Source organism: Trypanosoma cruzi (assembly GCF_000209065.1).
Source record: "Trypanosoma cruzi strain CL Brener chromosome Unknown tcruzi_1047053508139, whole genome shotgun sequence".
In the NCBI taxonomy this organism is placed as follows: Eukaryota; Euglenozoa; class Kinetoplastea; order Trypanosomatida; family Trypanosomatidae; genus Trypanosoma; species Trypanosoma cruzi.
The window spans coordinates 63,613-76,301 of record NW_921205.1 but is presented as its reverse complement, the minus strand read 5'-3'; the positions used below and the strand labels follow the sequence as shown (position 1 = coordinate 76,301).

The following is a 12,689-nucleotide window of genomic DNA, read 5'->3' as shown; positions in this document are numbered from 1 at the left end:
CCGCCCCGCTCCATCTTCTCACCTCTCAAGTCTTGCGTGCCCGCACAAAGCAGCAAACACAATCAGAGCGCACACAAACCCAATCATCCCCCTCACTCGCTAAACCAAATTATTCGCATGGAGTGGCATTTAAGCACACAGCACCAGTAGCAGGCTGCATGGAATTTCCCCGCCAGCCCCGCAAAGAGACAACAACTCTACCGAATCAAAGTGACAGCCCCTCGGTGCTGCCCGCAGTTCACATGACAGGACAAACTCCACGCACGCATAGTTCCGGACTCCTCGCTGTTTCAGTGCACACCAACAGAACAAGTGAAAAAGATACGTGCGCGCAAGATGGAATTAAATACGCGAATGCTTCAGCCTGCTTTGTTCGATAGCGTTGGCGAGCGATCCCACACAGTCCAATCAAAGTGGCACACCGGACAGAATGGCGTCAGCCAATAATAAACGAAAATAATTGCGCCAATGCAAAAAGCAGCAGGAATTTGGGTTTTACTCCCGAATTCGGGGGCGACGGTGGCATGAGAGTGTGTATGTGTGCAGGGCCCTTCGTGGGACGGTGCTGTCCAATCCCGCCGTGCCCTGACACAAAAGGGCGACAAAAAAATAGGAGCACACTCTCCAGAAAAGGAGTGACGGTTGGGCAGTCAACCCCCGTTCCTTCTCACGTGACATCCACATATGTGCACTCCACCTCAAATACGTACGTCCCTGGACACCGCATGCATGAAGTGTGGTTTCGTCACTCGCAATGTGTTTTTCCTCCTGCAAACAACCAAATAATAATAATAATAATGGCCATGGCGCAGCTCCACTCAGGGGAAACAATCGGAGCGGACACGAGTGGGGCCAGGGATCATACCAAAAATATATCTAAAAAGGGGGCAATAACTCCCCCAAGCCACAGAATCGTGCAGTGTCCATCCCTCTTCCTCTAAATTAAAGACCTCCTCAACAGAACAAATGCAACAGACACATGTGCAGCACAATATCTTTCGCTATCCCGCGTTAAATCTTACCTCCCATGCGTGCCACGGCGGTGGTGCCGGCGTTACATCCGGGACGAGTCGAAAGTACCGGGCGCCATGCTGTGGAGAGTGGATGCTTGCCGCACGTGCCCGCGTCAGCGTATAACACAAAATGGAACACAAAAGAAAAATATCCACGACTCAAACTACCCGTGTGTGGCCGCAGTAAAGCAAACACTGAGACACGTGTGGAGCAACGTAAAAAGAAAGAAAAAGAGAAAAGAGAACTAATGAAATAATCCACAAAAGTACATCGATACATATATGCATACACAGAGTAATACATCATTCCGCATAATTCCTCGTTCCTTCTCTCGTTGTTCTTTCTACACAACATCAGAAGTATAAAGAGCGGCAGGCATGCCCTCCCACACAGTCATCGTGCAACAGGAGAGAGAGCCACTGCAAGCACCCAGACAAAAATAGAAACAAACTAACAATCAATGACGCTGTCGAGCAGATTATGATGGGTGGCTGCGCAGCCGCACAGCCGTGGCACCCACGCCCTCCCTCATGTCAGCCAGCAACGCACACTCACAACCTCCAGGAGGTGGCGCGTCACAGAAGGGCTTCATCGATTGTTTTCCCTAACGCCTTCCTGAATGCATCCTATGGCCCGCACACCAGCACCATCGTCGAGCACGTCCTCACTACTGAGAGCAGATATGAAAGAGAGAGCACCAGCCCCCATACTCGGTGCTGCAGCGGCGGGCGCAAAACACACACGCACACACACGTTACGCATCCGCCCCGGGCCAGCGTGATAGTTCGATAATCCGTTGTCGTCGATAATCGATAAAATAAAAGCAACAAATCAATCACCCAATCAACCTATAAATAACGGAAAGAGAAAAGATCCCTGCCAGACGCATCCACGTTATGCCGCATCTGCGAGGGCTTTGTGTCGTCTCGCCGCGTAACGGTAATGTTGGGGTCGGAGCCTTTCCACCTCAAAAATGAGAAACTGCGATAACTCTTTCGTCAAGCGAACCATCCTCACCTGTCCAGAAAAGCATAATTAATGCTGCAGCTCGCACTGGATGCACGGTCAAAAAGACTCGGAGCGTCTGAGCGAATTTCACCGGCCACGGGCCGCGGCGGTGCGGGTGGTCGGTACGACGACGCAACAGTGGTGCCTGAGGCGTACGACGATGACGTCATTTCGTGGGGCTTCTGAGACTCCTCGCCGCTCTACTCGTCATCGCGCAGCAGTGCCTCCAGCCCTCCACGCCGCGGCTCGCGCAGCTCCTGCCAGTGGCGGTCCTCCGCGTACCACACAACGACACTGTACACAGTGACCGCAAGCAGCACAGTGGTCAGCAGCAGCACGATAGCCGCGTACGCCCTCGCACCGCCGTCGCTCGGCGCAAGGTGGTTGGCCGCGCTCACCACGCACAGCAGTGCAAGCAGCACAAAGCTCGCAGTGCGCATCACCGTCAGGAAGGACGAGCGCATCATGTTCGTGAAGGCAACCACGCCCGCACCCGCAAGCAGCACAGCCGCCATGCAGAAGTACTGGACGTGGCAGCCTCCCACGGGCGGGTGCACAGCAGCAATCAGGCACACCACACACAGCACCAACAGCTGGAACACGCACCAGTACACGCGGCTGCCCCTCATGTTCGTCAGCATGCCGCCGTACATCCGCTGCTGCGCCGCGGGGTGCCAATACCCGACGGGGTACAGCAGGCGCTCGTGCAGCGGCTTCCTCGAAAACTGCCAGTACCTCGTGAAGCTCGCGCCCACGTGGCGGGCGATGAAGTAGCACACGCCAGCAGGAAACGCCACACCGTACAGCACGCCAACGACACCAATCACGCGGTGCTGCACGCGGGCGCCGGGCATCGCCAGTGCAAGCACGGAGCCAAAGAAGATGCCGAGGTGCATCGCGTGCGCCACAACGTACGTCAGGCTCGGGAAGCGCATCGCAGCCCACGCACTCGCTGCGTCCACGCCACGCCACCGCTGGAAGGCCGCCGTCACACCGCAGTGCACGCACCCGAACACAGCGGCCAGCAGCGCGTTGCCCACCACCATCCACAGCGGGTCAAGGGCAGCGAACACCGACAGGAAGTACGGCAGCGCAACGGTGCTCGCACGCTCCTGCGCCGAGGCGCATGGCATCCTCGCGAACACGCCGAGCGCCTGCATCTCCAGGATGGAGCCCAGCCCGCCGGTCACCACCACGGCAACAGCCGCCGCACCCGCAACAACGCCGGTGATCGCCGAGAGGACGCTGGCAGCGGCGGGCAGCATGTCAGACCTGATCGTGAAAGACCCAAGTAGCACACCCTTGCAGCCGCCGAACACCGCCGCAGCGTCGCAGCGAATGACTATCGTCTCGTCGGCAGCAATAAAGTAACCGCGGTGCACGGGCACAGCCAGCTCCAGGACGGTGGACGGATTCGTCGCGTTGCGCACCCACGTCGCGTTGCGCAGCATCGCTCCCCACGGACCACCAAACCCGCGCGGCTGCGCCGTCGACACCGGAAAGAAGCTCAGGTGCGTGCCGAGCTGCGGGTCGCGTGCCCACCGAAACGGCGGCGGCAGCGCCACCATCAGCAGCGTCGGGACGGCGCTCCCACCGCCGCGGATGTCATTCTGCGTCAGGCCTCCTCCAGCCGCCGTCGTCGTCACGGTGAGCGTCGGGCACGCCACATCGCTCCACCACAGCGTGCTGCTCACCGATGCCGTCGGGGTCCGCGTGGGAAACAGCGCCACCGTCTCCGTCACCTGCAGGGTCTCCGTCGGCCCGTAGTGCGTCCTGCTCAGACTCGGTGTCGGTGTCGGTGTCCACGTCGGAATCGGGCTGCGCGTCTCCGTCGGCGTCGCCGTGTGGCTCAGCAGTGGCATAGCGGGCGTGCGGTTGCACCCGTCCACGTGCGGCAGGTACACCGGCAGGCAGTCGCGCCCGTACCCGCCCTCAGCACAGCGGCAGCCGCACGACCCCGACATCGCCCTCGTCGCAGCAGCAAAGCAACTCACGTCGGCATCGCACACGCTGCACGCCACGGGGCGGAATTTACCGATGATGCCGGCGGACCTGTACTCCATCGGCTGCAGCGCCTGCCCGTTGAGCGTCAGGCACCCAACGACGAACTTCCGGCCGGCGCCCACAAGCGCAGCGGTGCCGTCCATCACGACAGGCCCACTGCCGGCGTTCCCATAGAGCGTCAGCGTGCTCTGCACAAGGTCCGCACTGCGCGGGTACGACGGCACCGACAGAAGCCTGCCGCTGATGCTGTTGCCGCGCACCGACAGCCACGACCCGGACAAAAACGACGCCGACCCCCGCAGCTCCAGCAGCGCGCCATCCGTCAGCGCACCGGCGTTGTCGTTCACTACGACGGCGGACGCGTTGGCCACCACTCCGCTGTCGAACACCAACCCATGCGTGGCATACACCTGGCTCCCCGACACGCGCAGCACAGCGCCCCCCGACGCAACCACGCGCGCACTCGCGTACAACGCATAGTCGCCACCGAGCACAGGCGCGTCCAGCGCAACACCGCCACCAACAAGCTCCAGCACAGCGCCGTCCACCACCACCGTCCGCCCACCAGTCACCACGGTCACGAGGGCCACGCCAGACACAACCAGCACGGACCGCACGAGCCGCAGACCCGACAGCACCAGCACCGGTGCGTACGGCGAGGACTGCGAGCCGGGAAGATACACAAGCGGCGTCGGCCTCGTGGCAACCAGCAGGGAGTCCGCCACCGTCAGCACGGACCCCGCAGGGAACGTGCCGGTCAGCACAAGCGCTCCGTTCAGCGCCTCCACGTCGCACACCGACAGCTCCACCGGCCCGCTCTCGTCGCTCCCCGCCGACACCGCACCGCGCAGCGCTCCACCGCCCATCACGTACAGCACAGCACCGTTACGCAACGACACGTTCTGCACAACGATCCGCACGCCGTCCCGCGCCATCCACGGCACGTAGAGCACAGGACTCACACCGTCCAGCACAACGTGGCGCAGCGTCACCTCGCTCGCGCCGGCAGGCACAACGAACACCGACCGCACCGTCACGCCCTCGCGGAAAAACACACTCGGCGCAGTGCCCACAGCGGGCGGCAGCGCGGGAGCTCCCACAGGCACGCACGCCTCGCCGCACCCGCCGCTGCCGCACACGCACTCGCACACACCGTCCTTCATGCTGGCCGACGCCGTCCCGGGCGCGTAGCAGTGCGTGTTCTTATCGCAGGCGTCGCACCCAGCAACGTCGATGCTCCCAGCGTCGCCAAAACCAGCCGCTGCGTACTCCTCCGCCGTCGACAGAACACGCCCACCAGCGTCGTTGCATGCAACCCTCACATGCGCCCCAGCCGAGAGCGACAGACTCACCGACAGCATCCGCGGCAGCAGCGCTCGGTTGCGCACAAAGCTCAGCGTGCTCCCAACAGCGGTCACGGTGCCAGCGGCGTAGAGCATCTCCCTCGAGACGCCGTCGTGCACGTTGCCCTTCGCCAGCAGCATCGACCCGCCATCCAGGCTCACCGTCGAATAAAACGCCACCGCGTAGTCCGCCGTCAACAAAAAATCGCTCCGCACAAGCGCCACAGCGGAGCCCGACACGCTCACAGCCCCACGCATAGACACCGCGTGCTTGCACAGCAGGAAGCCGCTGTCAACAAACGCCACCACGGAGCCGCCACTCGCCGCGACACCGCCCTCCACCGACACGCACAGCCCCAGCGCCGTCTGCACCAACAGCCCGTCCACGTACAGCGCACCGCGCGACGACAGCGCCACGCCGCCAACCACCAACACGCCAACAGCGTCGCGGAAAACCGCCGCCACCTGCGTGCGCGCAATGGTCAGCACGCTCCCAGTCAGATTCACGTTGTGCACCACGAGGCACGCGGAGAGGTCGCCAAGGTCGTAGGCGCCGCGGTACGCAACACGATTCTCTGCGATCAGCACCGAGTCCACCACAGTGACGCGCGAACCCGGCGGAAATCGGTTCGCCACCACCACGCCGCCGCCGGAGCGCGACTCAAGCCCGCTGATCAACACATCGGCACGCTGGCCAGCAGGCGGGTCGGACCGCCACCCCAAAACGTACAGGCTCGCTCCGCCCACAAGCGTGCAGTTCGCCAGCGTCACGTTGCGCACGGTCCCTGTCATCGACTCCATGTCCACCACGACGTCCGCCGCAAAGGTCACACCAACGTAGCACACCACCGACGTCCCGAGACCGGCGTTCAGCTTCACATCCACACGCACGTCCCGCACGCACAAGTCGGCGCCGTCGGTGCTCGGTGGCTCGGGAACAGCGACGGGCAGGCACGCATCGCCGTAGCCGCCCTCAGCGCACCTGCAAGCGCAGCCATCACTCGAGACCGTCGTCGTGTAAGCGGGGAAGCACGACGTCGCAAGAGTGCATGGGTCGCTGCAGGTCAGCAATGTGACATTGTACACGGACGGGATGACGTATTGCACCCTCTCCTCGCCGTTCACAGTGTTGCACGCAGCCACAATCGCTCCGTTTGTGAGTTCTCTGGGAATTGTAGGTATCCACAGAACTGTCGGCGTGCGAGCGCTGGGCATGAGTTGGTTGCCGGACACAGACACCGTGGAGTCGCGGAGATTCACCGTGCAGTGTATGTACGCAAAGGCTTTCGATGGGGATTCACGGCAGAGGTTGCCGCTCAACTGCAGCCAGGAGTTGTAGTAGATGTAGGAAAGAAATTTTGAATAAAAAACAGCCAAGCTTCCCTGCATGTCGTTGCCCTGAAACACGACCGCTGACAGAGACTCCACAATTAGGGCCCAACGCAAAAAAATGACGTACTGCACCTGACTCGACACAACGTTGTCTCGAATCACCACGGCAGAGTTGTTCAGTACACTCAGCGACGAGGATTGGCTAGACCCCTCAAGATATATAAGCGTGCTATCACCGCCGGCCATATGAAACGTGTTGCCCACCACCGCAAAAAGGGAGCGCCACAACACCCTCAGCGAAGATCCAACGACGTGAATGGCGCTCGACGATTCCGTCACGCTCTGAAACACATTGCCGCTCAGCACCACCGCGGAGTCATTGCCTATCACCAGCCCATTCATCGCAACACACGACGGGCCCCTAAGGACCAAACCCGACCGAGGGATCAGTCTCGTGACCGTGAAGCGGTTCCCGCTGATCGTGATGTTCGTGCGCGGCGGAAACACACCCTCCGGGCTGAGCAGCGCGTCACGGAACGTGTTGCCGGTGACGACAATGTTCAGCGGCCCCACAGCGGCGTACGTGTTGCCCAACAGCAACAGCACGGCACCGTCCCTCCACGTGCATCCATCAAACGTGACGTTCGCCACGTCGCCCGTCATCGCTCCAACCAGCACCGTCAGGCTCATGCCGTCCCCGCTGAACGTCACGTTGCGGTAGCACAGCCACGACAGCCCGCCGCCCACAGCCTGCGTAACCTCGGGGTACACCATGTCGCCGATGCACTCACCAACTGGCGGTGGTGGCGGTGTGGGCGGCACTGGCGGCGGTGGCGGTGGTGGCGGCCCAGCAGGCACAGGCGCCGGGACGCACACATCGCCGTGCCCTCCAGCAGCGCACTGGCACCTGCAGTCAATGACCGCCGTCGTCAGCGGGGCAAAGCAGTCGCCCTCCTTCGTGCACTCCCCGCACACCGCAACCGTCGTCACGTTGTTGATGCAGTGGAGCTCCAGTTCAGCTGCCGTCGTCACCTCCCGTCCCGCAACCGTCAGGCACCCAGCAACGAACCTGTAGCCGGCCCCAACCCGCGATAGCAGAGGTCCCGACAACCCCGTCGATCCCATCTTGCAGCCTGTCAGCGTCACCACACTACCGCCGTCAATGCTCACAAAAGCAGAATCCCATACTTTGAAAATCGCTCCCAATCCCACGTCGTTGTCTCGCCAATCCAGCCAGATTGACCGCTGGACGGTCCACGAGTTTAGTGAATAGATGGCGTATGACACGGAACCGCTGTTCCCCACCACGCGCAGCACGCTGTGATCCGACACGCTAAACATTTGCTTCTGATACAAGAAGCTTGTCCCGGAATCCATCGTATTGTTGAGCAGCGCAAAAACAGAGCGATCACTGACATTGAGGATTTTCACGTAAAACAGGTGTGTGTACCCACCGAAGCCGCAGTACCGCGTGTACAGCGAGCTGCCACTCACCAGCGTCAGCGTCCCGATCGAGTACAAACCAAACGCATCACGCTTCGATGCATTCGCCTTGACGTTGCTAACCAACAGCGAGGACGCACTCAACAAAACGTCCCTCAGCATCATAACGCTCCACAAGTTGTTCGCAGATTCCAGCAACTGTACCGCGGAGGAGTGCACCGCGTCAACGTCCATGACAGCAATGTCACAGTGCTGCGGGAGGGCAAGTGCAAACACAACAACGGAGGACCGCATCACCGTCCGGCTCACGCGGATCAAGACGCCGGCTGACTCCGCCGCCTCAGCACTCCCAACAAACTGCAGCGCGGCTCCGTCACGGAATGTGCACCCAGTGAGCGTGATGTTGATGGGGAGATGCAGCGGCATACTGTTGAGGAAAAACGTCAGCACAGCACCCACGCCTCTGAATGTCACACCCACGTAGCAGTGGTGCGTCTTCCACATGTTCAGCGTGAGGTTCGTCAGCGTCTGGTTCACCACGCAGCTCGTGTCGCCGTCCACGGCTCTCTCCGGCGCGGGCAGCACAACCGTGTCGGGCACCTCGAGGGGAAAACACGACGCGCCATGCCATCCGTCCTTGCAGCTGCACGAGCACGAGCCGCGGTCCACCGACTCCGTCCCGGGCATGTAGCACGCCGCGTCGTCGTTGCATGTGCCACACCCGAACACCACCACGCCCTCCGGAAACACGCCGTCGTACGACACCTCCTCATCTCCCTGCAGGTTGCACCCAACCACAAACCGCGCGGGTGACGCGACAATCGTGCTCCATGGAACAATTTGCGCAAAGGCTTTACTCGAGTCCGCCTGAATGTTGTGTGCAAGCACCACGGTAGTGCCTTTGTCTGACAGCTGAATTTTGTACAAGGAATTAGGCATATCTATTACTGAGGCTGCGCTCACGCTGTTGCCCTCCACACGCCACTGCGCACCGCCCTCGAGAGTCACCAAGCCGTCCAAATGCACCAGCGCAGGTTCAAAAAACAGTGTGATGCCAGCAAAGGTGCAGTCCGCCACTCGCAACAGCCCAGCGGAGCTCACGATGATGTCCCCATAAAAATAAAAGCCACTAACTGCGCTCATCGTGTTGTTCTCCACGCCAAAGTAGCCATCATTCTTTAAAATAACAGATTCAAAAAAAACAGCGGATTCCAACGGAAATTCCTCCTCCGCTCCTTTCAGCGTATTTCCCTTCATAATGATCCCGCCATCATCAACAACAACAAAGGATAAACGGACTGCGTAACTTTCCCCTTCAATGAGGTTGTCGAGCAACAGCAGCGTCGAGTTCGCACCAAGAGAAAACCTCTGGAATTGAATGGCGTGGCGAGACCTCGTCACAAGCGTACTGCCAGCAACCAGTATCTGGGAGCTCGCGCCAAAATCACCTTCAAACTCCAATGCACCAGAATCCAGCATCGAGGAGACAACGTTCACGTGCACGCGTGCACCACTCCCCCCGATCGACAGGCCCATGAGGACGCACTGCAGCAGCGTGATGTTGAGTGTCTGCTCTGGTGCGTCGAAGCTCCACAGGTCCAGCACGATCGCGGCGGTGAAGGTCACGTTGACAAAGCACAGACCACGCACACCGGGATCAAGATAGTCCACGGAGCTGATGCTGCCACCGTGCACGCAGCGGACCTCCGTGTCCTTCGCGTCAGGGAGCGGAAGCGGCCCAAGGCCATCCGGAACAGCAGCTGGCACACACGTGTCACCGTAGCCGCCAGCAGCGCACTCACACTCACAGCCGCGGATGCTGCTCGTCCTCGCAGCGAAGCACACGGCGTCCACAGTGCACGCACCACAGTTCAACACCGTCACGGGTGCTCCAATATTAAGCTCGTCTCCGTAATTCTTCACAGGAAAGCCCCTTAGCTCGTTGCACACACCGTAGATGATCGGGCTCGATTCGGATGGTGGTGACCAGTTGCTTGTCATATGCGTAAAGGACGAGTACAAGCCGTACGTGAGTTTGTTGTAAAGTATCGACCACACACTCCGATCGCAAAACACCACGCCGTTCTCGTTGGCCACGTACACAACGTAGGCGGCGCGGAACTCGTTGTCGTGGTGCGCCAGCCAGCTGCCGCCAGTCACGGTCAGCGTTTCTGCAATGAGCATGGCGAAGCCGTGACGGAAATTACTGGACACAACCTGCAGCACGCTGCCACCATCCAAAACAACATCCCTGAACACACACGCACCTTCGTAGATTTCAATGCTCGACGCACTCCACGAGCTGTTCTGTATGGAGAACACGGAGCCGCCGCTGACACGCAGGTCCGACGCAAGAGCGTACATCACGTGTGCCCGCGACATAACAGCGCAGTTGTCCATGTAGAAGACGCTGGACAGGTTCACACCGAGGCCGCGCTCCACGAGGATCGCAGCGCACAAGTCCCCGCCACAAACCAGCGTCGACCGCGTCATGACAAACCGCGTCGACAGCAGCCGGACGCCGTCCAGAACAAGCGCGGGGCCGTACCGGGATCCTGCGTGGCCAGGGGTCGTCGGCACGTACTGCGACCCGCCAACCGTCGCGCGCAGCGTCGAGTTCGCCAGCAGCACACTCGAGTGCTGCGGCATCGCGCCATGCAGCACGATCGTGCCCTCCAGCGACGTCACATTCGTCATGTTGACGAGGGCGTGCGGCATCAGGTAAGCCGTGCTCTCGCTGAGGCCGCCAATCCGCAGCTGCGCGCCGCCCGCAAGCACGCAGTGGCGCAGCGTCACGTTCAACGTGTCAGCAAACGCGTCCATCGAGCGCAGGTCCACCGCCACAGTGATCGGCCCACTGAACACCACCGAGTCGAAGCACGCCGTCGCACGCCCACCGCCAACCGTCACGGACTCCGTCAGCGTCACGCCACTCACGCAGCCCTGCGCACCGCCACCGCCGTCACCGGCCCTCGCAGGCGGCACGTCGAACGGCAGGCACGCCTCGCCCACACCGCCGGCACGGCAGCCGCACACGCAGTCAGAGAAAGACGCAGTCAGCGCATCAAAGCACGCCAGCGCAGCCGCACAGCCGTCGCACGGCACCACGCTCACGGAGGGCAGGCCGGCCATGCGGTAGTCGCCGCTGCTCTGCAGCACCCGGCCGCCGGCACGGTTGCACTGCACCGACACAGCGCCGCTCGTGATCGTCAGCCCGGAGACAAGCGTCGCGCCGGTGGCAACGCAGCGCGCAATCGACACGGCGCCACCACCCAGCGTCACCCCCGACAGCGACGCCACCGACGACGCCTCGCCCACCGCCCACACGTCGCGCAGCTCCAGCCACCCGCCGGAACCGACCGTCCCACCGCCGCAGCGCACCAGCGACGACGCAACAGACCCCTCGACGCGCACGAAGCGCAGCACCGAATCAAACACCGCGAGACGCTCTCCAAGCACAATGCCGCCGCCGCTGCTCACAACCGACACGTTCGTCACGGAGAACACCGAGTGGCTCCGCAGACTGAGACGCGACGAGGACGCCACATGCATCGCAGACGCGGTCGGACCGCCCGAAGCCTCCAGCGACACGCCGTCAAGCACCACAGCGCTCGACAGCAGGTCCACACCGCCGCCAACGTACACCGCCGACCCGCCCGCCTGCGACGACCTCAGCACAGTGTTGCTCACACGCAGCTGTGTCTGCAACAGCGAGGTCGCGTGCAGCACAAGCGGCGACGCCACCGCGTCCGCCAGCCCGCTCAGCTGGGAGTAGCGCATCGGCCCCGCCGTCACAATCGTCGAGTCGCGGACCGTCACGTTCGTGTGTGCCGGCAGGTTGTGCACAAACGCGAGCGAGCAGTAGTCGCCGGACAGCCCGCTCACGCTCACCTCCAGGCTCCGGTCACTCGCCGGCTCGCCGCTGTAGCCCCGCACGTAGATCTGCGCACCGCCGTCGCACACGCAGTTCCTCAGTTCGATGCGCAGCGCGCCGGGAAGCATCGCCGGCACGTCGAACACCACAGCCACGCCGTTCGTGATGGACACGCCGTCCATCAGCACCGTGTCCACGGCGCGGCCAACCGTGATGGCTCTGTCCACCGTGCCGCCCCGCAGCCGCAGCACCACCGCATGCACCGCGGGCATCCACGCCGCAGCAGCAACCAGCGCCAACACAACGAGCAGCGCCGCACGCATAGCCGCAACGGCCCTGCGCCGCACACAGTGCCGGCTGCGCGGACACGCACCCTCCGCAGACTGCATCCACCGACCCAACCAGGTATCAACAGGGCTGTCGTGGTGTTTCGCTCTCGCCCCGTCGACCGTAACTCCTACCTAGCAAAACCCTTTCTACAGATGGCGAATCCAGGTACACAATTCCGACAGATCGTTATAACACTTCTGCTAACCCTAATACTGCAATGAATCCCTAACACCTTGAAACGATAGTTGTGCTGGTGAAGCCAAAGTAACTCTAACTGCACAGTCAGAAAAGGAAGAGGCAGCAACAACAGTAACCAAACACATTGGCACGCAGAGGCATCC

The 12,689-nt window shown here is 61.5% G+C and overlaps 1 protein-coding gene across 1 annotated transcript, besides 2 other annotated features; it reads right to left on the bottom strand.

The window, feature by feature from the left end:
- Positions 1-12,689: part of a sequence feature (areas not merged during assembly with more than two copies in the genome that could not be assigned to a particular haplotype) that runs on past both edges of the window.
- On the bottom strand, positions 2,223-12,407 carry Tc00.1047053508139.210 (dispersed gene family protein 1 (DGF-1), putative; the record flags this gene model as incomplete). Its single annotated transcript, XM_815361.1, has 1 exon — positions 2,223-12,407. The coding sequence occupies one exon, from the start codon at positions 12,405-12,407 to the stop codon at positions 2,223-2,225; it is 10,185 nt and encodes a 3,394-aa protein (XP_820454.1).
- Positions 7,498-7,548: a microsatellite.